We start from the raw sequence: 25,473 nt of genomic DNA, 5'->3' as shown, positions 1-25,473 counted from the left end.
TCATCGAAGATATAGGAGACAGTTTTTCTTCGGAAGAACATTAAAGAAGATGTTTAGCGGAATCTGCGCTTCTTGGAGATGCGTATAATGCGCGTCAACTGGAGGTCACCAGTTTCTGAGATTCAGAATCAACACAGGCCTACACACAAGTCCAAATCACCCCCAGTGGCTCCTGTTGATACATTTGGCTCTTATAAAGCGAAACCACCCGTTTGTGCAAGAAATTGAACATTATTTACAATATTATTAGCTTTAATCCACATCCTGAACAAACAGTTCTCGACGCGCAGAGTGTCGTGAACGAGCGTTTCCGGCGGCTTGATGACGTAAACGCGAGCGCGCGCTAACTGTTACTGCTTTAAAAGTACAACCAAAATGTAAAAATTGCTAAATTTAATTAAATAATAAATAAAAAATGTGTTCGCTAGTCAACATTTACTTCAAGTAACAAAGATTATCTCTGGGAAGCATGGTGGTGCAATACTGTGACCTCACAGCAAGAAGGTCACTGGTTCGAGTCTCGGCTGGGTCAGTTGGTGTTTCTGTGTGGAGTTTGCATGTACTCCTTGTGTTGGCGTGGGTTTCCTCCGGTTTCCCCCACAGTCCAAACACATGCGCTATAGGGGAATTGATGAACTAAATTAACCATAGTGTATGAGAGTGTGTGTGTGAATGAGTGTGTAGCTATTGGGTTGCAGCTGGAAGGGCATCCGCTGTGTAAAACATATGCTGGAATAGTTGGTGGTTCATTCCGCTGTGGCGACCCCTGATAAATAAAGAGATGAAGGAAAATGAATGAATGAATTATGTTAATTATTAAATTATGTCTGTAGTTTTACAGTTTTGTGTGCGCAGTAGGCTAACGTTTTTTTGTCGTAGCCTGCTTTTCAGATAAATTAGTTTATCTTAAAACATTTTGTTTGTTTGTTTGTTTTTTGTTTTTTGTTTGTTTGTTGTGTAAAACAAGAAAAGTTTGAAGTCTACACACACAGGATTCTGACAACTTTAATCTTGAAGTGATGAAATCTCAATGTTTTGCTAATGGTGTGCCCCAGGGCTCAGTTCTCGGACCGCTTCTCTTCTCCATCAGTGTGACACGACTAGGATTTGTCATTTAGAAACTTGACTTTTCTCTTGAATTTTATCCCCAATAGGGTTTTCTTTGTTCTGTGAAACAAAAAAACAAACATTTGCAAAGACTTCTACTTACAAGTAATAATTTGCATCGACTTTAAGCCATAAAGTACAACTCCTTATGCTGTTTACAAACTGATATGATCTTATTATTTTATGCATTGCCATAAATTGTGTGTAGAGCAAGTAGCAAGTTTGCTACACTTTATTTGTTTTTGCATTACTTGTTTCCATATTATTATTTACATAAGAATAAGTCAAAAATCACATCAAAACTATTCAATTATTGATCTCAGTCTACTGAATATGCTTTATTTACTAATAATTCAATGGCTCATCGTCAATAAGGGCTGTAAGCTATCAATTATTTGAATAATCAATCAATCTACCACTGTAAATGATTGATTAATAAGCTTTTTCCATTTTCTTTACAGACTTTGACACACACACACACACACACACACACGCACACACACACACACACACACACATATAAAGTTTATTGTTGTCAACAAAATTTCATTCATTTGTTAATTTTCCTCTGGCTTAGTTCCTTGTTTATCAGGGGTCACCACAGCAGAATGAACCACCAACTATTCCAGCATATGCTTCATGCTGCAGATGCGATCCAGCTGCGGCCCTGTACTGGGAAACACTCACACACACACTCATACCTGTACACTACAACCAGTTAGTTCATCAATTCCCCTATAGCGCATGTGTTTGGACTGTGGGGGAAACCGGAGCACCCGGAGGAAACCCACACCAACACGGGGAGAACATGCAAACTCCACACAGAAACCCTAAATGACTTGGCCAGGACTCGAATCAGCGATCTTCTTGCTGTGAGAGCCACAGTGCAACACCACGGAGCCACTCTGCAACCCCAGATGTGATAAAGTAATGCATTCAATGATTTTTTTAAATGAATCATGGATTACTACAAATTGAGTTCATAATGTAATCAATTAAAATCGATTATAAGTTTCAGCCCTGTCATCAATTATTCCATATGCAGTATTACATATTTATGCTCATTTTTGATTCATTATTTGTGACGGCGGACAGGATTTGAGCATGTTTGCTTGATAAGATCTCTTATATGTGATGCTCCTTAAACAAAAGAGATCTCAGTATTGTCTGGATCAGAAGTAAACTGTTTAGATTGGCAGCCGCTGATGTCTGACTCCATATCTCAAGGAAAAACTAAAGACAATACAAAACTGCTTAAGAGAAAACCTCTCGCTTTCCATCAAAAATACTGATAATAATTCAGAAATCAAGACATATTTACTGCAGGAGGATCATTACTTCAGATTAGATTTGATTAATGAAAAAAATAATTGAGTTAAAGTTAAAACAGGAACATATTTGGTGTTGTTTTAAGCACATAAACTCACTTTCTTGTCTTTGTTTTAATTAAAAACATTAGAATTAGCATTAATAAATAAATGTTTAGATATTTTGTCACATTTCAATAATGTTCTATTAGGTAATGTATTCCTACTATAACAAGATTAACAATACACAATAAACAATTAACAATACATTGATTACAATGTGGGCGTCACGCTGGCGCAGTGGGTAGCGACTCACAGCAAGAAGGTCACTGGTTCGAACCCTTCAGTGTGGAGTTTGCATGTTCTCCCCGCGTTCGCGTGGGTTTCCTCCGGGTGCTCCGGTTTCCCCCACAGTCCAAACACATGCACTATAGGGGAATTGGGTAAGCTAAATTTGCCGTAGTGTATGTGTGTGATTGAGTGTGTATAGGTGTTTCCCAGTGTCGGGTTGCAGCTGGAAGGGCATCCACTGTGTAAAACATATGCTGGATACAATAAGTCGGTGGTTCATTCCGTTGTGGTGGCCACTGGTTAATAAAGGGACTAAGCCTAAGGACCAGTGTTCATTTATCTTTGTTAATGTTAGTTTATTAAAATAATGTCATTTATTTGCTAACCCATATACACCAACTGACCCAGCCGGGACTCAAACCAGCGACCTTCTTGCTGCGAGGCCACAGTGCTGACCACTGAGCCACGGTGCCGCCATTCATCATCTTATTTATAATAAAATTAATCTTTTTTTTAGCAGATGTTTTTGTCCCAAGTAAGTATCCAAAGGGATTTTATTTATTTTAATTTTCTTTAGATATTTTTAAATTCTTTACGTTGAACAAATAAATGCAGCGTTTTATTATTTAAACTTTTCTATGCCGTTCTAACATGGATTATGCTTTGGATATTCTGTAATATTTTCCTCCATCTATTTAAAAGCAAAATAAGACTGTAATGGAGAATTTAAAAGCTCTTAATTGTATCGGCTTTGACAGGCAAACGCAGTAATGCATCTTATTAAAAGCCCAGATTGATAACGAGCCGAGCCACAAATGTTGAAACCAGGTTTGACATCATTAGATTCATTTGAGTTTTGGGTTTCATGTCGGAAAAGAAACTAATCTTTTTGATGAAAACCTGAAAACACGCACGCACGCACACACACACACACACACACGCGCGCACGCACACACACAGAGGAAGCATCCATATGATAGAGAGACCTGAAATATAATTAAAACTCACTCTGGATCTGATTTTAACTGCATTACTGCATGAGGAGGCCCAGAATACATCTGATTCATTTATGACAGACGCTCGTTTATCATCACATGACACTTGAAACCTGTGTGTGTGTGTGTGTGTGTGTGTGTGTGTGTGTGTGTGTGTGTGTGTGTGTGTGTGTGTGTGTTTGTACTGCTATCTTTGTGAGGACCAGCATGGGTTTTTAACCTTTGGAGTGAGGACATTTTTGCAAAGTGAGGACATTTTGCCCGGTCCTCACTTTTTTTTCACTGTAATGGCCTCTAGAGGGTGGAAATGGGCTTCCCTCAAAGTTTCAGAGAGGTCCTCAGATTGATGCCAAAACGAAAATAAAAGTGTGTGTAGGTCCCCCTGAATACACACACCATTTGCTCTCTAGCGCCCCTAAAGCTTTTCTCAGGTACTGCACCATGATTTTTTTTACTCTCTAGCGCCCCCTTTTTTTTAGATGTACTGCACCATGGTGTTTTTTGTACTCTCTAGCGCCCCCTTTGTTTGTCATATGTACTGCGCCATGCATTATCAGTGTGATAACTCAGGAATGGCTTAAAGGAATTTGTTCACATTTGCCACATAAACACAAAAACACATTGATTATATTTTTGGTGGTCAAAAGTCAAGGTCACAGTCACCTGGAAGGCATTAATCTGAGTCTGGCGGAACAAAAATACTATTTGGACAACAAATTAAGAATTGATTTGCTAATTACAAATATGACAAGTCAGTCTATTTTTTAATTAATTGTATTTTTCCATGAATTTATAATCAAAAACCACATATTAGAGATCAATGTTTAACAACTTTTAACAAAACTTAATTAGATAGTATATCACAAAGGCTTATATAATAAATTTAACATCTAGATTGGTCATAAACAATTACTTACTTTTCCTAAAAGTACAGCTCCACAGATGAAGTATCAGTCATTGTAATGTTAAAGTTAATACAGTGCTTCATGATTGTTCTTGAGTGTACAGAAGAATATGATGCTGGTGCCTGGTACAGTGTTTAGCTTCAAACACTCCAGACTTTTTTCTTATTGTATAGACAGTTTCCATAACTTTCCTCGTTCATTTCTCCATGCGCTCGCAGAGATTGTGTTACAAACGTGATGAAAATATGAACATTTAAATATGCACATCGCGCCTATGTTATGACTACCGCGCATGCGCACATCACGATGTCACTACTGAAACCACACAGCTGACAATTACAAACCTAAAGCATAAAAACGTTACACAGGTCTAAATAAACTAATGAACGCTATATAAAATATTAGCTTTTAGCATCTGAAATTGTTTTGCTTTTGGCTGCATACAGTGAGCGCGCGCACAGGCTCAAGCCCCGCCCCTCACGCTGAAGTCCCATAGAGCGGCCTTAAAGACTCGCTCTTTTACTGTACATTTAGCTCACAAACAACTGACAGTCTAGTGTTATGAGCTAAAGACAACAACACTAATTTACAACATGCTAAAATCAAATCTTAATAACTTACAGTAGGTTGTTGGTCGTCAGTCGCGAGCGCAGTCCGGCCGATCCGGCTCCCTGCCGCGGTGACTCGGTCTGAGAGCTCCATTCGAGTCAACGACTCGGTCTGAGCGCTTCAATATAGTCAATGAATCGGTCTTAGCGCTTTACTGGAATCAATGACTCGGTCTGACCGCTTCATTAGAGTTGGTGACTCGGTCTGAGCGATTCACTAGAATCAATGACTCGGTCTGACCACTTTATTAGAGTCGGTGACTCCACAACATCACATTGATTCACTCATCAATCTCTCATCAAATAACCGATTCAGCAGATGATTGAAAAGAATCGGTTTGTTCACGAATAAGAAACTGCTTTTGTGTCCAAGCACGTGATGTTTTCTATATTAAAATAGTGAGGATATCTGTTTATGAAACAAAGGGGAGTCTTGATATTAAAATCTCAAAATGAAGTACAAATATATGAAAATAAAAATCCTTTAAAATATTTGTAAATAAATTTTAATAAAATAAATGTTTCAATGTTTTAAGAAAAAAATGTCAATATTGTCCACAAAATTGTTTGCTCTTCTTTAGTTTGTTTTAATATGCTACATGCTAACATGCTCATACATGCTGACGCCCCAATGCTAAATAATTAGATGACCTGGTGAATAGACTTCCTTGCCAGATATTATTTTTGTAATTTTCTGAATGATATTTTGAGCAGATATGTAAACGTTGATGCTGATGTGCTGGTTTATTCACATAGGGAATGTTTAGATCTGCCCGAGCTCAAACCCCTGTAGGCACAATGCTGGCAAAGCACACTCATCAGGATACAGACATGGGCTGACAACACCCTGATTCTGTTATTACCCTGACACATCTACTCTCACTTACGTTTACACATAATCTGTAGACTGTGTACATTTTTGTAGAAAGATCTTAAAAGTCTTAAACTTCAAATTGTGTTTGTCTTTGGTGACCCAAGTATTATTAAGCAAGTATTAATGGACAATTCACATAGAACATGAAAGGCTAACATTATGTTCTGCCTTTACCTCCCTGTTGTGTGAATCCTGCTGCTTCCTGACATAGGTACATGTCTAACCATTCATTCATTCATTTTCTTTTCGCCTTAGTCCCTTTATTAATCTGGGGTCGCCACAGCGGAATGAACCACCAACTTATCCAGCACATGTTTTACACAGCAGATGCCCTTCCAGCTGCAGCCCATCACTGGGAAACACCCATACACTCTCACATTCACACACACACACTCATACACTACGGACAATTTAGCTTACCCAATTCCCCTATAGCACATGTGTTTGGACTGTGGGGGAAACCGGAGCACCCGGAGGAAACCCACACCAACACGGGGAGTACATGCAGACTCCACACAGAAATGACCACTGACCCAGCCGAGGCTCAAACCAGCGACCTACTTGCTGTGAGGCAATCGTGCTACCCACTGCGCCAGCATACCACCCCCATGTCTAATCAAATGTTTAATTAATTAAGATTGTATTCTGTCAATAATAAGCACTCACCTAAATGTCATTCCTCTAAACAAACCTTCATATTGATCTGAATTGTATGTGTAAAAACACCTGTAGTTTGTTTAACAGATCTGTTCCACTGCTTCAAGAGTCTGCATAGAAACAACTGTGGAAGACTACTTTGAAACAGAAATTGGCCAAATATTTGCACATTTACTGCTGGTCTGTGTCCAGAGCATTGGCAGTACTGGAGACCTTTGTTTCTCTGTCCTTTTACAGTAGGTAGAAGTTAGCATAGTCTGTGCTGACATTGTCTGTGATGATATAGAGATGGCACCTCCAGATGGAAAAAAGCACTGAAAAGCTCTGGTAATAATAATTTACCCCACATCTCCATCTAAAGCTATTCCCATTCAAACAGAGATTATGTAGGGTGAACAGAAGTCCTCTTTTTCCAGACGTGTCCTCTTTTGGGGAAAAAGTTTTTTTTTTTTCTGAAAATGTCCATAATTTTATATAATAGTTTTTGTCCAACAGTCATCATTAATTGAATGTGTTTCTGCATTATGTTTATCTTTTTCTTTAAGCCTGATACATACAGTACAGAGCTAAAGTTTGGACACACCTTCTCATTCAAAGAGTTTTCTTTATTTTCATGACTATGAACATTGTAGATTCACACTGAAGGCATCAAAACTATGAATGAACACATGTGGAGTTATAGACAGAACAAACAAGTGTGAAACAACTGAACATGTGTCATATTCTGGGTTCTTCACAGTAGCACCTTTAGCTTTGATTACTGCTTTACACACTCTTGGCGTTCTCTTGATGAGCTTCAAGAGGTCGTCTCCTGAAATGGTCTTCACTTCACAGCTGTGCCCTGTCAGGTTTAATAAGTGGGATTTCTTGCCTTATGAATGGGGTTGGGAGCATCAGTTGTGTTGTGCAGAAGTCAGGTGGACACACAGCTGATCGTCCTACTGAGTAGACTGTTCGATTGTGTATTATGGCAAGAAAAAAGCAGCTAAGTAAAGAAAAACGAGTGGCCATCATTACTTTAAGAAATGAAGGTCAGTCAGTCCCAAAAATGGGGAAAACTTTGAAAGTGTCCCCAAGTGCGGTCACAAAAACCATCAAGCGCTACAAAGAAACTGGCTCACATGCGGACCACCCCAGGAAAGGATAAGTGCAGAGGATAAGTTCAGCCGAGTCACCAGCCTCAGAAATCACAGGTTAACAGCAGCTCAGATTAGAGACCAGGTCAATGCCACACAGAGTTCTAGCAGCAGACACATCTCTAGAACAACTGTTAAGAGGAGACTGTGTGAATCAGGCCTTCATGGTAGAACATCTGCTAGGAAACCACTGCAAAGGAAAGGCAACGAGCAGAAGAGACTTGTTTGGGCTAAAGAACACAAGGAATGGACATTAGACCAGTGGAAATCTGTGCTTTGGTCTGAGTCCAAATTTGAGATCTTTGGTTCCAACCACTGTGTCTTTGTGCGACGCAGAAAAGGTGAACGGATGGACTCTACATGCCTGGTTCCCACCGTGAAGCAGGGAGGAGGAGGTGTGATGGTGTGGGGGTGCTTTGCTGGTGACTCTGTTGGGGATTTATTCAAAATTGAAGGCATACTGAACCAGCATGGCTACCACAGCATCTTGCAGCGGCATGCTATTCCATCCGGTTTGTGTTTAGTTGGACCATCATTTATTTTTCAACAGGACAATGACCCCAAACACACCTCCAGGCTGTGTAAGGGCTATTTGACCAAGAAGGAGAGTGATGGGGTGCTGCGCCTCCACAGTCACCGGACCTGAACCCAATCGAGATGGTTTGGGGTGAACTGGACCGCAGAGTGAAGGCAAAAGGGTCAACAAGTGCTAAGCATCTCTGGGAACTCCTTCAAGACTGTTGGAAGACCATTTCAGGTGACGACCTCTTGAAGCTCATCAAGAGAACGCCAAGAGTGTGTAAAGCAGTAATCAAAGCTAAAGGTGCTACTGTGAAGAACCTAGAATATGACATGTTCAGTTGTTTCACACTTGTTTGTTCTGTCTGTAACTCCACATGTGTTCATTCATAGTTTTGATGCCTTCAGTGTCAATCTACAATGTTCATAGTCATGAAGCTAAAGAAAACTCTTTGTGTCCAAACTTTTGGTCTGTTCTGTATATCTGGCATAGCTCTGCAGCCCGAGCCTCTGCTGACTGCACACACAGCCGTCAGTTGTGCAGGGCTGGAGGTCTTCATCAGGGACTATATTTTCATACTTGATGCCCTTGCTATTGTAATAAAAATAAATAGGTTACAAATAGGTTGTGGAGGACACTCAAAGAAATGTTTGCTATGTCTTGTTGCAGGCCAGACCAGTCAGTCATGTACTTATAGACATTAGCCAGTGATTATCAATCCCTCAACACTAACACTACAGCTGAGAGAGAGAGCGTTGCAGCGTACTCCTGCAGTGCTGCACATGGCTCCTCAGTAGAGTTAAAGCAAACAGGAAATAGTGGATTTTTTTCTTTCTTTTAAAAATTATTTTACATTTTTACTTTATTAAAACAGAAACCTTGTCATGTAAAATGTGTTAAATGCAAAAAAAAAAAAGATTTGCTATTCTATTGTTGGGGGCGTCACGGTGTCTCAGTAGTTAGCACCGTTGCCTGACAGCACTCGATCGCTGGTTCGAGCCCCGGCTGGGCCTGTGGTCATGTCTGTGTGGAGTTTGCATGTTCTCCCGGTGTTGGTGTGGGTTTCCTCCGGGTGCTCCGGTTTCCCCCACAGTCCAAACACATGCGCTATAGGGGAATTGATCAACTAAATTGGCCGTAGTGTATGAGTGTGTGAATGTGAGAGTGTATGGGTGTTTCCCAGTACTGGGTTGCAGCTGGAAGGGCATCCACTGTGTAAAACATATGCTGGAATAGTTGGCGGTTCATTCCATTGTGGCGACCCCTGATAAATAAAGAGACTAAGCCAAAAAGAAAATGAATGAATGCATGAATATTCTATTGTTGGTCAAAAGTCTATGTGAAGGATGCTATTACTGCATGTATTACTTCAAGTTACTTTACGTTCAGTAACTTAGTTGCATGGTTGTGAATGCAGTCTTCAACATATTTACAGCCTACAAAGATCATGTTTGTCATATTAGTGTTTTTATAATGTTAAGGTAAATCACTGTTATTTTCATGGTGCTTTTTACAGTACAGATTGCTTTAAGCTGATCCAATTCAAATGTAAATGAAAATATCAGGTATCAGTTTTTAATACTGCAGTTCAATACTGCAGTAATACTGCAGCTCTGTAGAGAATGGGGGTGTCTGTCCAGCTCTGTTAAACCATCATGTAATGGTGTCAGTGACGTGTGATCAATAATATAGTTTAATAAGTGTCTCAAACAATGTCATTCATCATTTAGTGTAATAAGTTGTGTAATAATGTCTATTTCAGACATGAAGTTTTGATAAAGTCTTTCAGACTGCAGAGTGAAAACAGTGGTCAGGACGCTCCGTACAGTGAATCTGCCTCTCCATCTTTTAGTCTCCCACATCCCTAATGATTCGTCTTTTTTGTGACACAGAGGCACAGGACAATTTTGGGCCCCCACCAGATATAAAATGATGCGTAATATAAAGTTGGAAGCTTAAATGAACTATGTATCAGGCAACACATTAATATTTAGATCTTGAAGTTATAAAAAATACATTTAATTATACGTGTAACCCATAACCCCCTATATGAGCATATAAGTAACTAATATATCTTTATAAGTAGTGCTGTACCTTTATATAAAAACCTAGCTCTGTACTGTTTTGTAATGCTAAGGCCTGACAGATCCCTTTTTGTGAGTTTATTTTTGTAAGTTGTTTCTTTGTACTTATTTGAAAGTCACCTAGATAAAAGTGTCTGCTAAATACCTACATTTTAATAAACTATAGTAATTGTCTTACAGTGTTTTGGCATTAAAGTTAACTAATAATGATAATTATTATTACTATTATTATTATTATAACAATAATAATTTTAAAAAGCTTTCTCTTGTTGTAACTGATGCATTACAGTGTTAATTTAAGTTAAACAGTAGTTGTACGGTTAACATTAGATTCAATGAACAAGTAATGCTTTAAACACTGGAGAGTATCATGAAGCAAGCTCTTCAATTAGGCTGTAAGTGTGTGCGCTGCGCTGCCCATCCCCCACTGCGCGCTTAATTGAAGGCCACGCCCGCCCCTCCCCCACAGTACCTGCAGCTCAGAGGCTGAGGTCATTAGTTCAGTTACTGGATCAGTTCTTGAGTGAGAAAATGGAAGAGACTCCATCTGCATTTACTTTTCCTAAAAGTACAGCTCCACAGATGAAGTATCAGTCATTGTAATGTTAAAGTTAATACAGTGCTTCATGATTGTTCTTGAGTGTACAGAAGAATATGATGCTGGTGCCTGGTACAGTGTTTAGCTTCAAACACTCCAGACTTTTTTCTTATTGTATAGACAGTTTTCATAACTTTCCTCGTTCATTTCTCCATGCGCTCGCAGAGGTGGTGTAGAGATGGTTAATATTAGATTCAATTAACAAGTAATGCTTTAAACACTGGAGAGTATCATGAAGCAAGCTCTTCAATTAGGCTGTAAGTGTGTGCGCTGCGCTGCCCATCCCCCACTGAGCGCTTAATTGAAGGCCACGCCCACCCCTCCCCCACAGTACCTGCAGCTCAGAGGCTGAGGTCATTAGTTCACAAAATGGATCTGGAACGATTGAGGAGAAGAATGGAGCGACTGCGGGCACACCACAACAAATGTGAAGCGTCTGCATTAAAGGTAAGACTTTTTAAATTAATTTCTCTCATGTTAATTGTTTATAACTCACGGTTTTCGCGCCGGTTCAGCGGTTGTGTAGGTAAAATCTGATGTTTTTAATGGCTCGGCCTCTCATTAACTCATCTGGCACCACGTTTACATAATATTGGCTTAGAATTCAGTCAAGACTTAATTAATATGACTCTGTAACATTTTATATTCATATTTCATTTTTAATGGGTATTTCTTGTGGTAATTGTAATGTAGCAGTAGGCCAATATGTTTATTGCTAAATTAACATCAAGTAAAGGTATGTGATATATATATATATATGTGTCTCTAATTTGGGTGCTTGGCCTGTGTTTTGGGCCTGATGTTAGTAAGTTTAGTGGGGGGAGGGCTGCGGTGGCGCCTCTGGAACTCCAGAGCAGTGTGTGTAGTTCAGGGAGGGGGAGAATATCACTATACACCTGCATATGCCATATTACACTGCTTTATCTTTAAACTCATGTCAGGACTCTACAGTGCGACCGTTTCAGTCGCATTTGCGACCAAAACTAAATATTAAGGCGCACGTGTGCGACTGACCTGATCGAAAGCTAAACATGTTTCCCTGCGCTCGAGTTGACATCTATGATTATAAATGATTAACCGATCGGTTAAACCATTTAAAATCTAATTTAAGTCATATAAAAAATTTCTATCAAGCTTTTAACACGTTTGCAATGGAAATATTCTGCTGGACATCAGTGGTAATTGTTAATTTTAGAGGGAGAAAACATTAGTAAGGTCGAAGCAAATGCTTTACTAGGACAAGATAAAACAAATAAGTACATATAAAACAATAACACAAAGCTATACAAATACTGTTATTTTATTCAATAATTTTAAGTATGTGCTTATCTTTGGACTTTTGTGAAATGAGAAAAAGATAAAGCTATAGACAGTGGAAAATTATAAGATTCACTATTTGTTAAATATATGTTAAGTGGAAAATTATTTTTGTTAATGCAGTTTGTGGGACACATGATGATTTATTATTATTATTATTATTATTATTATTATTATTATTATAGTTATAAAAAACAGCAGAATCTGCAAAAATAGGTATGGACAAGAAAATTGTAATCGGTGCATCTTGGTAGAGCTGTGTGAACGTTTCCCATTACTCATTCCATTGCTTTATAAGAAAAACAGATATCAACCCTGGCTGTGACAATGATGTCAGATGCACAGAAATGATACCCCAGAGATTAGGGTGGTTAAATGATGACAAAACGTTTATTTATGAACAGTCCTTTATGTTTTTCAGCACGTCACTACGATATCTGTACATTGTGTATTTGTATATACAAAATTACCGTAGAGCCCTGCATGAGCTTTTTCATGTAGATTACTCATGCTGAAAGGTTATAAAATGCTGTAAAAAAAAAAACATGTCCAGTAGTTCTGTATAACTTTTCTAATTGTAGTCTTTGGCTGAATTTTATATAAATATAATTTATTTAAAACGCACACTCTTTATATTCTTTATGTAACACTTTTTTAATCTTCTCTTTGGTGAACAGGCAGTGGGAGAAGAGAAGTGCATCGTTGATATACAGAAGTCAGCAGAGGTATGTACCTTTACACAATCAGTGTAAGTTTTCACTATTTTTTACTAATTAAAGTAATGAGGCAATTTTTAAATAAATGATAAAAAGTGATAACATGATACAAATAAATTTAAATATCTAAAAATATAAGAATGAGGGAACAGTTCATTATCAGAACCAGTGTAATAAAACTCCTTTATTTATTATATAAATGAACAAATATTTAAATGCTGAAATGAATTCATGTACAAAATATCTAAATAAATGCATAAATAATTAAATGTTGAAGATAATATACAATTATATTAAAAAGTTTATAATATTAAAATTATGTAATACTAAAATAAATAAAACTGTCATTATGCAGATTTATTTATTAATTTATGTATTTCTACATTTATTTATATATGGCTGTGTCCCTATGTAAATGAGGTCAGCGCAGGATTGGTTAAACGGGATCATTATATTATTTGACACTTTTTCTGATACATATAGTATTTTTTTTTTTGTACCACTGCTAATAATTAGCATTTACTAGCAAAGGAAATAGATAACGCACCGAGCGAGGCATACCTCCGCCTGGATCACATGCCCCAGTAGTACGGTGGATGCCCCATGTTCGTTTCACTTTCTGAGCACATGCACATCCATATCATCACTGACTGACCTAAATCATCTATTACACTATCCAAGTCAAACAGAAGGTAGTTTAAACAATTACACTGTTTTCTTTGCTAGTAAATGCTAGTTATTAGCAGTGGTACTACAAAAATGATCAGAAGAGTATCTACAGTAGTACAGTCATAATCATCCTGTTTAACCAATCCTGTGCAGAGAGCGGTTATGGGACCGCCCAGCTCATTTACATATGGGCACATAAATGCATACATAAATGTAGAAATGCATAAATTACAAAAATGAAGAAATAGATGTTGCGTAATGACACTTATTTATTGTGAGAATTACTTATTTTGATATTTTATGTCTGTATTTATTCATGACACTCTGTGAAAAGATGCCTAAAGTCATTTTTCTGTGATTCACTGTTTTTGGTTTAATCAATCATTCCAGTCTAATTGTAATAATCGTTCTACACAATGTACAGAATAATCTGTGAATGTATAACCTTGATCTCTTTAATATTGACTGAGTTCAGCCATCTCAAAGATTTGCTTGGTTTCAGACTCAGAAAATCATCTTTTAAAGAAATTCCAATTTAAAGAAAAGCTTATTTAAAACTGCAACACATCTGAACCACAATTATCCTGAGTATGTGCCATATACCAAATTAAAGCTAACATTCTCCTATTTTCGTTGATGTATGACACATTTATCTAATTTTATTTTGATGTGTGCACATTTAAAAAAAAAAAAAAAATCAGTTTAACTTTGATCAGAAAAATAACCCTGCACGTGCCCACATGGCTTTACTCATGTTGTGTTGTAGGCTAATTTTGATACATTGACAAGCAATGGCCCATTATTTATATATTGCATTAAATAAATTAGGTGCAGCCCTACTTGCGTCATGTTCTTCATCAGGGATCATTTAGTGCCCTTTAAAGCTGCGTTGAAACTGCATTATTTACATTACACTTTGCAGACACTTATCCAAAGTGACTTCCACACATATACTATGAACACTTATTATTATTATTATTATTATTATTATTGGCCTCGACTGAAGTCCACTATATGAAGAAAAATACTGAAACGTTTTCCTCAAACTTCTCAACTAAAGAAAGTCATAAAGATTTTGGAAGACATGGGGGAGAACTAATAAACCTTAAGGGTTACAATTAATTACCCTTGAACTTACCTGGTATCAGTAAGTCAGACAGCACATGTTCAAAATGATGGTAAATTGTCTCCTTTAATGATTTAGTGATAAGTATGCATTTTACTTACAGCTTGATGGTATCCCTGAAGAGTCGGAGTCAGAAGTCTCGACCTGCTCTGGTTTAGACCCAGATTACAAGCCACCTAGTTTGTCATGCATTGATGGTCTGAAAGGTACAAGCATGTCCAGTGAAGATTCTAATGCAAGTGAACAGGATTTAATCATTGATGAAGTAAAAAGCCACAAAACTTACATCAAAAGACACAAAAAAAACCAAACAGTTGACCAATAGAAAACAAGACAAATCAACTGTGACCATAAAAACCTGCACGAAAAGGGAAGACTTGAAGCGTGCATGGGACAAAAAACACTACTGTCTCTTCTGTAGTAAAGCACAGGCCAAGATTTCGCGTCATTTGGAAAGAAAACACATTGACATCAAAGATGTGGCTTATGCCTTCAGCTTTCCCTTGGGTTCGAAAGAAAGAAAGGTTCTTCTGGAACAACTAAGAAATAAAGGTGACTTTAAACACAATTCAAAGGTTTTACAAAAAGGCAGAGGACAAATTGTTACATGGAAACAGCCTTCAAATGATGCCACTTTTCAGGATTACTTGCCGTGTCCTTACTGTTTTGGTATGTTCCGAAAAAAGGATCTTTGGAGACATCAGTCATCATGCAAAACAAAAAAATTGTGTGTAAAAGATCAAGATGACGAAGACAAAAATAACAGACGAGGGAGAGTGCAGAGTCGTGCTGCTTGTCTCCTGCCAATTGTAGCATCCTCCGATGGGTGTCAGAGCATCATAAACTCCATGCGCCAAGATGAAGTGTCATTTCATGTTAGAAATGATGATTTGATCTGCAAGTATGGGGAATCTCTTTATGCGAAACACGGTCGAGTGAAATCAAGACACCAGTACATTTCACAGAGAATGAGGGAGCTTGGTCGTTTTATGGTGGTCTCTAAAGAACTGGACAAGACTGTCAGTGGTCTTCAAGATTTGTGTACACCAGCCAAATTTAAATTTGTTGTTAATGTTGCCAAGCGATTAACCCAGTTCAGTCCAGGAAAAAATGAATATGGGAAACCTTCAACGGCAGTGAAAATTGGATTTTGTCTTAAAGGCGCTGTAGAGGTCCTGATTGGGCAGGCGCTAATGAAAGAGGATGATTTGTCAGAGAAAAAAGCAAAAAAATTCTACGAACTCTTGGAAAAAAACTGGAGAAACAGTGTTTCCATAAGCGCTCACCAAACTCTACAAGAAAAAAAATGGAACAAAGCTGATGACATCCCTCTCACTAAAAATGTCATTGCTCTTAGAGACCATCTCAGGATGGTAGAAGATGATGCGAGAACAAAACTGGCACAGGAAATGAATTTGTCTGCATACAAGAAATTAAATGAGGCTGTTCTTGCCCAAGTTATTATCTTTAATAAACGCCGCGAAGGAGAAGCTTCACGCTTAACTCTTGATACCTACAAGACAGCAAGCTCAAATGCCATCAACGAGGACATCTATAGCACTTTGTCACCACTGGAGAAGGAGCTGAGCAAGATGCTAACTCGCATCGAAATAAGGGGCAAAAGAGGAAGGAAAGTTCCAGTTTTCTTGACAGATAGAATGATGGAATCCATCAATTTGCTAGTTGAAAGGAGAGAAGAAGCTGGTGTGCCTGCAGAAAATCCATACCTCTTTGCAAGACCTGGTGTATTCACCAACATTCGTGGATGTGACTGTCTTAGAAAATATGCAGAACAAAGCAAAATAGAAAATCCTGGACTCCTAAGATCAACAAAGTTACGAAAACAAGTTGCCACACTGTGTCAGCTCTTAGATCTTACGGAACAAGAACTAGAGCAAGTCGCAAAATTTATGGGTCATGACATTAGAGTCCACTGTGACTTTTACAGACAGACAGATAAAACATTTCAGATAGCCAAAATAAGCAAACTTTTGTTTGCCATGGAAGAAGGGACTGAAACCTTGAGGGGGAAGAACCTTGACACACTTCATCCTTCCGTAGGTGGTAGGTATCAAGTTTATTTCAATACTGTTGTATGTTGTAGTTTAACATTTGTTTTACATACAGGCTTTGGCCAACGGAGTCATTAAAAAAAACACTGTTGACATAGCTATACCGTTTATGGGGCTATACAATCTGCTACTGTTGCACAACAACATTTAGCATGCAATAGGAATATACTTTTACGTAGATCAAGTGTATCACACTTTGCTCTCTTAACTAAAGGTGATGTATTAAGAGTTTTGGACAAGCAGTACTATATTGTTTTTTTTATTTTTATTTAATCTTTTACAGGTGAAAGTCCTCCATCCACCTCTGTCTCACAGAGACAAAAAAAAGGAGGAAGACCAAAGAGAAAAGGAGAGTCAGATGAAGGTATGATCTGAATTTTACAAACTCATCTTAGTAAATAGTTTGTATTGTAGTAGATCTGAGATGGGCACACAGTTTTATTTTCGCTCAGCAAGCAATAATGACTCTGACAACATAAATTTAATCAACAGTACTAATTTACTGAAATTTATCTCAAGATTTTACAGAGATGCTTTCACTTCAGCAGTGCACACACATACTTGATTATTCTCACATTCATTATGGGCAGTGCGTTTAAAGATGAAAAGCCTCTAAACTAATTTAACTATTTCTGTTTCCATTAATGAAAAATAATAGATGAAACATTACTAAACATGTTTACTGTCACAACATCTCCCTGAAGCAGTGTTCATGACAGTAAAGTCTCTCTCTACTTGAGGATCCCTTACAGGTGCTGATGTTTGTCTGTTGCAGATCAAACTGATGGAGTGAGTCCGCCCAAACAGCCTTCACCTCAGATCAAGAAGAAGAGGAGAGCGGTGTATGACTTCTCCCCTCAGATATCATCAGACCACTGCAGTGACGACCAGGCTTCAGAGGTTGAAGGTGAGCCAGTGTTTCTCTTATCTAGGCACGATTAGCTTTTTTAGGCATGATAAGGAGATCCAGACCCTGTTGCCGCTTCAAATTTGTGCTGAAGGTGTGGGTCCAAAGCAGTAAGCTTAAGAAATCTTATGATGTCGTCATCATCTGTAAGACAGATATTTATTACAAACAACAAAGATATCAAACATTATTATTATTATTATTATTGATCTTTTTACTTTCCTGTATAAAAATCAGATGTACAAACTCTGCTCTCCTTTAAAATCTCACTCCATGAGAGCAGAGCAAGTGTGTCGATAAAGAGAATTACATATTACAAAACAAAGGTGGCAAATAAGCTTAGGGAAGTTTTCAATGTTATAGTCAGTCATATTAATAATAGCAAAGTACTACGCAAACACTTGCTTACCATTGCTCTCTATTGGCTTTCTCAAACGCTGCTCAAAGATGGCTGCCTGAATAGCAGGGGTCCGTATTGTTCTAGAAACTGGAGAAGAATTCCAGCAGATTTCTTACATCGAGTACAAGTGAGTGTTAAGGCAATTCTAGAACAGAAGCATGGGTAAAATAAAATATAGGTTAAAGATTTTGATACTAATGTTAATCTTTATACAGTTTAAAATTCTGTTTGCATAATTATGTACGTTTGTATAATATACATAATACAGTGCTGGTAAAGAAAGTAATTCTTACCTTGCTCTTGTCTTCATTTAAACCACAGTGTTCTAGATTTTTGTTCTGACCAAATGTGTTTTTAAGTAACAGATTTTATACTGTGTTCACCCCTGTACTTGGTGTTATATACTAGTACTTTGACCAATCAAAATGCATGTTATCAGGTGTACACAAGGTCTCAGATGTTGGAGTCAGAATGTTTAGTGATTGTACTGAAAGTCCATTTGCAAGAAGTCAGCTTGTTGTTTAAGACTCCTAGTCATTTTCAGTGCTTCAGTAGAGTATTTGAGCTTTCTCTGACAGCTGATGTTTGTCTGTTGCAGAAAAAACTCACGAAGTGAGCATGACCAAACCCTCATCTCAGATCAAGAGGAAGAAGAAGAGAGCAGTGTATGACTTCTCCCCTCAGAAATCATCAGACCACTGCAGTGATGACCAGGCTTCAGAGGTTAAAGGTGAGCCAGTCCCAGATAGTAAGCACTTGGTTGGTTCACCTAGTGAAGTACTCTTGGTTTAGTTGCATTTATTTACCTATGACCCAAGCACTTTTTGCCGTAACAGGTCCGCCCAGTGTTTAATTTAAACAGATTTCATAGTAACTACTGTGGTGAAGAGCGTAAATTAGCATAAATTAATGTTAATTTGGCATAAATTACTGTGATTATGACAAGAAAAACAAGAAACGTTTATAATGTTAATTTTTGTTGTTTAAAAGTTTAGTTCTCTGATCTGATCTTGTCAGTGTCGTTTAATGTTATGAAATATGACACCGTGTTGATTATACTGTACTGAGAGCAGAATGAGAGCCAGCCATAATCAGGTTTATAAAATGCACTGTACATCTAAATCACTCAAAACACACAGACATCAAGAATCAGCGTATGCATCTCGATGATGGTGACAACTACATTGTTGCAGTGCATTGCGGCATAAAGCATGTAACCATTGTTGACTGATTCTTGTTGTCTGTGTGTTTTGAGTGATTAAGTGATGATTTCTTTTTAAACCTGATAAATGCACCGCTGGGTCTCAATATGCAAAATCATGATTTACTTCACAGTTCAGTGTAAATCAAGGTAGATATGCAGATCTCTCTGATAGTGCATGTTGTTTAACAGGGAGGGAACTGGATCTAAGTTTCAGTGGTTTTTTTGGGGGGTTTTTTCCCACTTGGTTACCAGTGTGTGTGCTGGTTTGGGTCGAGGACCCAGGCATATAGTGGCCCGCACCATATGCCAGGTTATGGCCTGAAAGTGGCCTAGATAGAGTTTGCTATCAGGGGTGTTTCTCATGAAATCTGAACAAACAAATTCTGGTTAGGCTAGGCTTTACTGAATCACTGACAGTGAAATCTGATCATTAGAGGTAGACGTTGACCATCCACAGTGCTGAAGCATTCACTGACCGCTGATGTTTGACTGTTGCAGATCAGACTGATAGAGTGAGCTCTTCTGAGCAGCCCTCACCTCAGATCAAGAAGAAGAGAGTGGCCAAGGGGAAAGCAAACGGTACATTTCTTCAATCTTTGCAACTAGCAATTGTGAGAATTGATGAATTAATGATTATTATAGCAGTTATTGTAATAAATATCTTCTTTTTTTTTTTTTTTGCTAAAATATTTCTTCACATAGGTGAATCCATCCATTATAGGCCATGCAAATTCAGTTTGTAGTCAGTGTAGGCATGTCCGGTATCTCATTTCCAGGATGCTATTAATTGACAGGTTTTATCACAGTATACATTATTATCATGATATTCAGTTTAATAGAAAATTGAAAAACAAAATTCCATAATAACACTGTTTTAAAAAGAGCTTAACCAACATCAGTGTTTACCTCACAGAAACAACTTTAATTATTTAAATAACAAACAGTACCTCAAACATCTGAGCACAAATAAATGGATGCAGGTGAAGACTGTGGCTGAATCCTCTGAGACTGTGGGCTGATGATCCAGCACTGCTGCATGGCACAAACAGACCAGACATTAATCCTTTGATTAAATATGCTACAAATGTATATACATTCCAGAAATATATCATTATTTTGTTCTACAACAGTCCTGCTGCGAGAAACGATGATGATGCTGAGCTGAAATTCCCTCTTTATTTGCAGCTTTCTAGCAGTGCAATAGTAATAATGAACTCTGAAAATAGGCAAATATACAGATAACATCTTCTTTAAATGAGCATTACTGACACATACTAACTTACTGTCTGTTTTCTGAACAAGCCAGACGCTCTGCTAATTTAACCAGGTGGACTTTTATAAGCACAGGTTCATTTGCACTGTGTGGCAGACAGCGTCCATCATCAGCTTACAGTCTAAATTATTCTTTCACACTGCATCTTTTCAAAATTATTATATTTGGTTTGTTATTATATGTGACACATTAAACTACGCTGACACAAGCTAGTTTTAAACTGTTTAACATCCTGTCCTTCAACTGGTGGATTTTAATTAATGTTAAAGATGGAGATGAGCAGTAAACTTACCTTTATCTCCCTGAACTGCACTGAATGGTGGTCGTGAAACTGAGCGCGTTAGACGTGTTCCTGTGTTTCTCTGCCAGTTTTTGTCCTCGTGTCACACAGAGTGAATCTTCCACCAGAAGTCCCTCGTCTTTTTCCAAAATAATAATTCCAATCTTTGGATAAATTGTCAGTCGTCGTCCTTTCGCCATGCTTCTCCACGTGGGGATAGTGTGCATTAGTGTGCTCTCCTCCTTTACGCAGTTAATGTAATACCTGCACATGTCTAGGTCAGGGAACAGTCCAGGAATTTGATATTTGGCCGATAGTGGTGGCCTTGTATCATGATTCAGTGTGCTGTACAATACTGAACTCTTGGATCATGATTTATTCCTATTGGTCAAAGCAGATTTGATTCCTAATGTCATTACTCTTTTAATTTACTGATTGATTAGCTCTGATACACAGGTAACATCTTCGGGGGAAAAGGTTTTTAAGGATATAATTGCATTTACAGTCAAGAACTATGTAAGAAAGCTACATTTTGGTCTGGTTTTTATGGTTATACCATCCATTTTGTCTTGTCAGTTGTGAAGACCACCACGATAACCAAACGCCCGTGGAGTGATGAGGAGAGAAGGGCGGTCAGTAAGCATCTGAGTAGCTACATTGCGCAACGCAGAGTTCCAGGTAAAGCCGCCTGCATGAAGTGTCTTACTGAAGAAACCGCTCTCAGGGAGAGAACGTGGACGGACGTAAAAAACTGTGTGTACAACACCATCGTTACCCTCAAGCGGAAATCTGCGACCAGAATGCTTCAGTTTTGAAAAGATTAGTTTACTTCATTAACATTTTGTATAGTGAATGCACTCACCCTCCTGCCATCTAAGATGTTCATGCCTTTCTTTCTTCAGTTTTAAAGACATTGGTTTTTAAGATAAACTGAGGAAAGAAAGACATGCACTTCTTGGATAACAAGAGGCGGAGCACATCTGTCAACTTGTTCTGGAAGTAAACTAATCCTTTCAAACCCTGTGCCTTTCTATTCTCTCTCTTATTCTGTTTGTTCCTTAATTTCTGCTGTTAATGTCAGTCAGGGACTGGTTTGGATAAGTGATGTTTATGAGTAAGAAAATGTTGTAAAGAAATATTTAAGTAGCCTGTTATTGAACATCAGTTAAAAGATTATATTGCGGCCCTCTTTGGCATTTCTCAGGCAGCTTCTTGGTGATTTTAGCAGAAAAATGCTGAGTGAATCAATAAAATTGAATGTGTTTGTAAAGATTATTTGAGTATTTATTCTGGTGCTGGTGTTTAGTTCAATAATGACTGAGAGCTGTCCACATTAACATTAACAAACACCATATAATCCATATAATGTATTAATGTTATACTTCATATAATTCCGCCTGGAATGAACTCAATGGCGCCCCCATCAGGAATGAACTCAACAGAAAATGTCCTCGCTCCGCAGGTTAAAAACTTTTTCCTTTTATTAGTGTTTTTAAAGAATCTGAGGTGATAACCCTAATCCTGGAGACACCTAGTGTTGAAATACAGTCAACATCTACTTGTAGCTGTGTCAGAAAGGGTGGTCCTCAGTTCATAGGTTAATTTACCCGGTCCTCACTACCACTGTCATACAAGAATGTGTGTGTGTGTGTGTGTGTGTGTGTGTGTGTGTGTGTTATCATGCATATCTGACACGTCACAAACTCACAAATCAAATCTGCGGATTAACGTCCACTGCAGACAGACAACATAACTGACGACTTACATTCATAATAAACAGACTATCGGATTTAAAATAAACTAGAAATACACATAAAAAAATGTAAATATTAGTGGTGGGCAACAATTAATCGCGATTCATGGAATCCAATTTAAAAAGTTTGTTTTGACACAATAAATGTGTGTGCTGTGTATTTATTGTGTACACACACCGGCCACTTTATTAGGTACACCTTACTAGTACCAGGTTGGGTTGGACCCCCTTTTGCCTTCAGAACTGCCTTAATCCTTCATGTCAGAGATTCAACAAGCTACTGGAGATATTCCTCAGAGATTTTGCTCCATATTGACATGATAGCATCACACAGTTGCTGCAGATTTGTCGGCTGCATATTCATGATGCCAATCTCCCGTTCCACCACATCCCAAAGGTGCTCTAGTGGATTGAGCTCTGGTGACTGTGGAGGCCATTTGAGTACGGTGAACTCATTGTCATGTTCAAGAAACCAGTCTGAGATGATTCACGCTTTATGACATGGTGCGTTATCCTGCTGGAAGTAGCCATCAGAAGATGGAGACACTGTGCTCATAAAGGGATGGACATGGTCAGCAACAATACTCAGGTAGGCTGTGGCGTTGATGCTCAATTGGTACTGATGGACCCAAAGTGTGCCAAGAAAATCTCCCCCACACCATTACACCACCACCACCAGCCTGAACCGCTGATACAAGGCAGGATGGATGCATGCTTTCATGTTGTTGAGGCCAAATTGTGAGCCGAGCATCTGAATGTGGCAGCAGAAATGGAGACTCATCAGACCAGGCAACGTTTCTCCAATCTTCTATTGTCCAGTTTTGGTGAGCCTGTGTGAATTGTAGCCTCAGTTTCCTGTTCTTAGCTGACAGGAGCGGGACCCGGTGTGGTCTTCTGCTGCTGTAGCCCATCCGCCTCAAGGTTGGACGTGTTGTGTGTTCAGAGATGCTCTTCTGCAGACCTCGGTTGTAACGAGTGCTTATTTGAGTTACTGTTGCCTTTCTATCAGCTGGAACCAGTCTGGCCATTCTCCTCTGACCTCTGGCATCAACAAGGCATTTGGGATGTGGTGGAACGGGAGATTGGCATCATGGATGTGCAGCCGACAAATCTGCAGCAACTGTGTGATGCTATCATGTCAATATGGAGCAAAATCTCTGAGGAATATTTCCAGTATCTTGTTGAATCTATGCCATGAAGGATTAAGGCAGTTCTGAAGGCATTTTCAATCTCAATTTTTTGTCCTGGTAAAATAAAGGTTATAATAATAATAATAATAATAATAATAATAAAAGGAGGTCCAACCTGGTGCTAGTTAGATGTACCTAATAAAGTGGCCGGTGAGTGTATAAACTAATAAAAATAAATATATTAATAAAATAAAAACAGAACAAAACTACTTAACATAAATAAAAGCATGCACTTAACTCAGTATTATAGCGTGGACAGATATATGTTGTGTGTTGAACAGCAGGAGCACAGAATCAGCGCAGAGGATCACAGTAACAAACTCTGCTTTATCACAGTAAACCAGTTTCACTGCCTGACTCTCAGTCCTTCTTTTGTCAGAATCTGCAGATAAGCAGCGCTACTCAATGTGTTTTGTCCTGGGGGATTGTGTGCGTCTCAGATGGGTGTGTGCGTCTCAGATGGGTGTGTGTCTGTGTGCGAAAGCAGAAACACTAAACACAAAGCAGCATCATTACAGAAGCTCTGTTTGAGTTGGAAGAAGATCCATAACATGTGGAGCAAAACAGAGACAAAACAGACACAAAACTGAGGAAATGGAGAAACACACACACACACACACAAAAACACTACTGCGTTTACATTCATTATGTGTGTGTGTGTGTGTGTGTGTGTGTGTGTGCAGAGCTAAGGAGTAATGCACTGAAGTCACAATCATTCACCCTCCTGCGAAACGTTTATGCTTCCTCAAATATTGTCCAAATGATGTTTCTCAGATTCAGGAATTTCTCACAGTATTTCCTCTAATATTTGTTCTTCTGGAGAAAGTCTTATTTGTTTTATTTCGGCTAGAATAAAAGCAGTTTTTAATAGTTTTAAAGCCATTTTAAGCTCAATATTATTAACCCCTTCAGCAATATTAGTGTTGGATTGTCTCCAGAACAAACCACTGTTATACAATGACTTGCCTAATTACCCTAACTTTACCCTAATTACCCTAGTTAAGCCTTTAAATGTCACTATAAGCTGTATAGAAGTGTCTTGAAGAATATCTAGTCTAATATTATTTACTGTCATCATGACAAAGAGAAAATAAATCAGTTATTAGAAATGAGTAGGGCCAGATTTTGCTATTATAAATCTGTGGATTTATGCATAATAATTTGGGGAGTATCATAACTAAAACCTTAATATATGAACTAAAAAGTGATACCTTTTAAACTTGTATTAAATGTTTACAATGCAAACTCAATTAGATCCACTTTGTTTGGTAAACAAATCAAGTCTTCTATATAATATATAGAAAATATTACTGTACAAACTGTGTTGTAAATAAATTATATAAACATTTTCATATTAGTCAATAATATTACTGAAATTAATTTAAAAACTGAATAAATATAGATTTACACACATTTACTCAAGTAAATAAACAGAATTAACGATGGGCTAAAAAGCTGCAAAACACTGCGCGTGCAGATTCTGT

The 25,473-nt window shown here is 38.1% G+C and overlaps 1 protein-coding gene and 1 long non-coding RNA gene across 3 annotated transcripts; one reads left to right on the top strand and one right to left on the bottom strand.

The window, feature by feature from the left end:
* Nucleotides 1-11,273: 11,273 nt before the first annotated feature.
* LOC130233936 (uncharacterized) lies at nt 11,274-22,225 on the top strand. 2 transcript variants are annotated; one of them, XM_056464203.1, is made up of 8 exons: nt 11,274-11,529; nt 13,077-13,124; nt 15,014-16,974; nt 17,266-17,346; nt 17,758-17,889; nt 18,888-19,019; nt 19,992-20,072; nt 21,623-22,225. In XM_056464203.1, exons 3-8 carry the CDS (start codon nt 15,582-15,584, stop codon nt 21,859-21,861), a joined length of 2,058 nt encoding a protein of 685 aa, XP_056320178.1. In that variant the 5' UTR covers nt 11,274-11,529; nt 13,077-13,124; nt 15,014-15,581; the 3' UTR covers nt 21,862-22,225. The 2 variants fall into 2 exon arrangements, with proteins under 2 accessions (XP_056320178.1, XP_056320177.1); XM_056464202.1 differs by lacking the exon at nt 11,274-11,529 and having other exon boundaries at nt 12,861-13,124.
* Nucleotides 18,404-21,280, bottom strand: LOC130233937 (uncharacterized). The gene is made up of 3 exons (XR_008838255.1): nt 21,059-21,280; nt 20,441-20,525; nt 18,404-18,434 (listed from the first exon to the last, which is right to left on the bottom strand). It is a non-coding gene; the product is annotated as an uncharacterized LOC130233937 (long non-coding RNA).
* Nucleotides 22,226-25,473: the final 3,248 nt, after the last annotated feature.

Source organism: Danio aesculapii, chromosome 8 (genome assembly GCF_903798145.1).
Source record: "Danio aesculapii chromosome 8, fDanAes4.1, whole genome shotgun sequence".
Lineage (NCBI taxonomy): Eukaryota > Metazoa > Chordata > Actinopteri > Cypriniformes > Danionidae > Danio > Danio aesculapii.
Note: the sequence above shows the minus strand (reverse complement) of the source record. Positions and strands in the feature narration are given on the sequence as shown.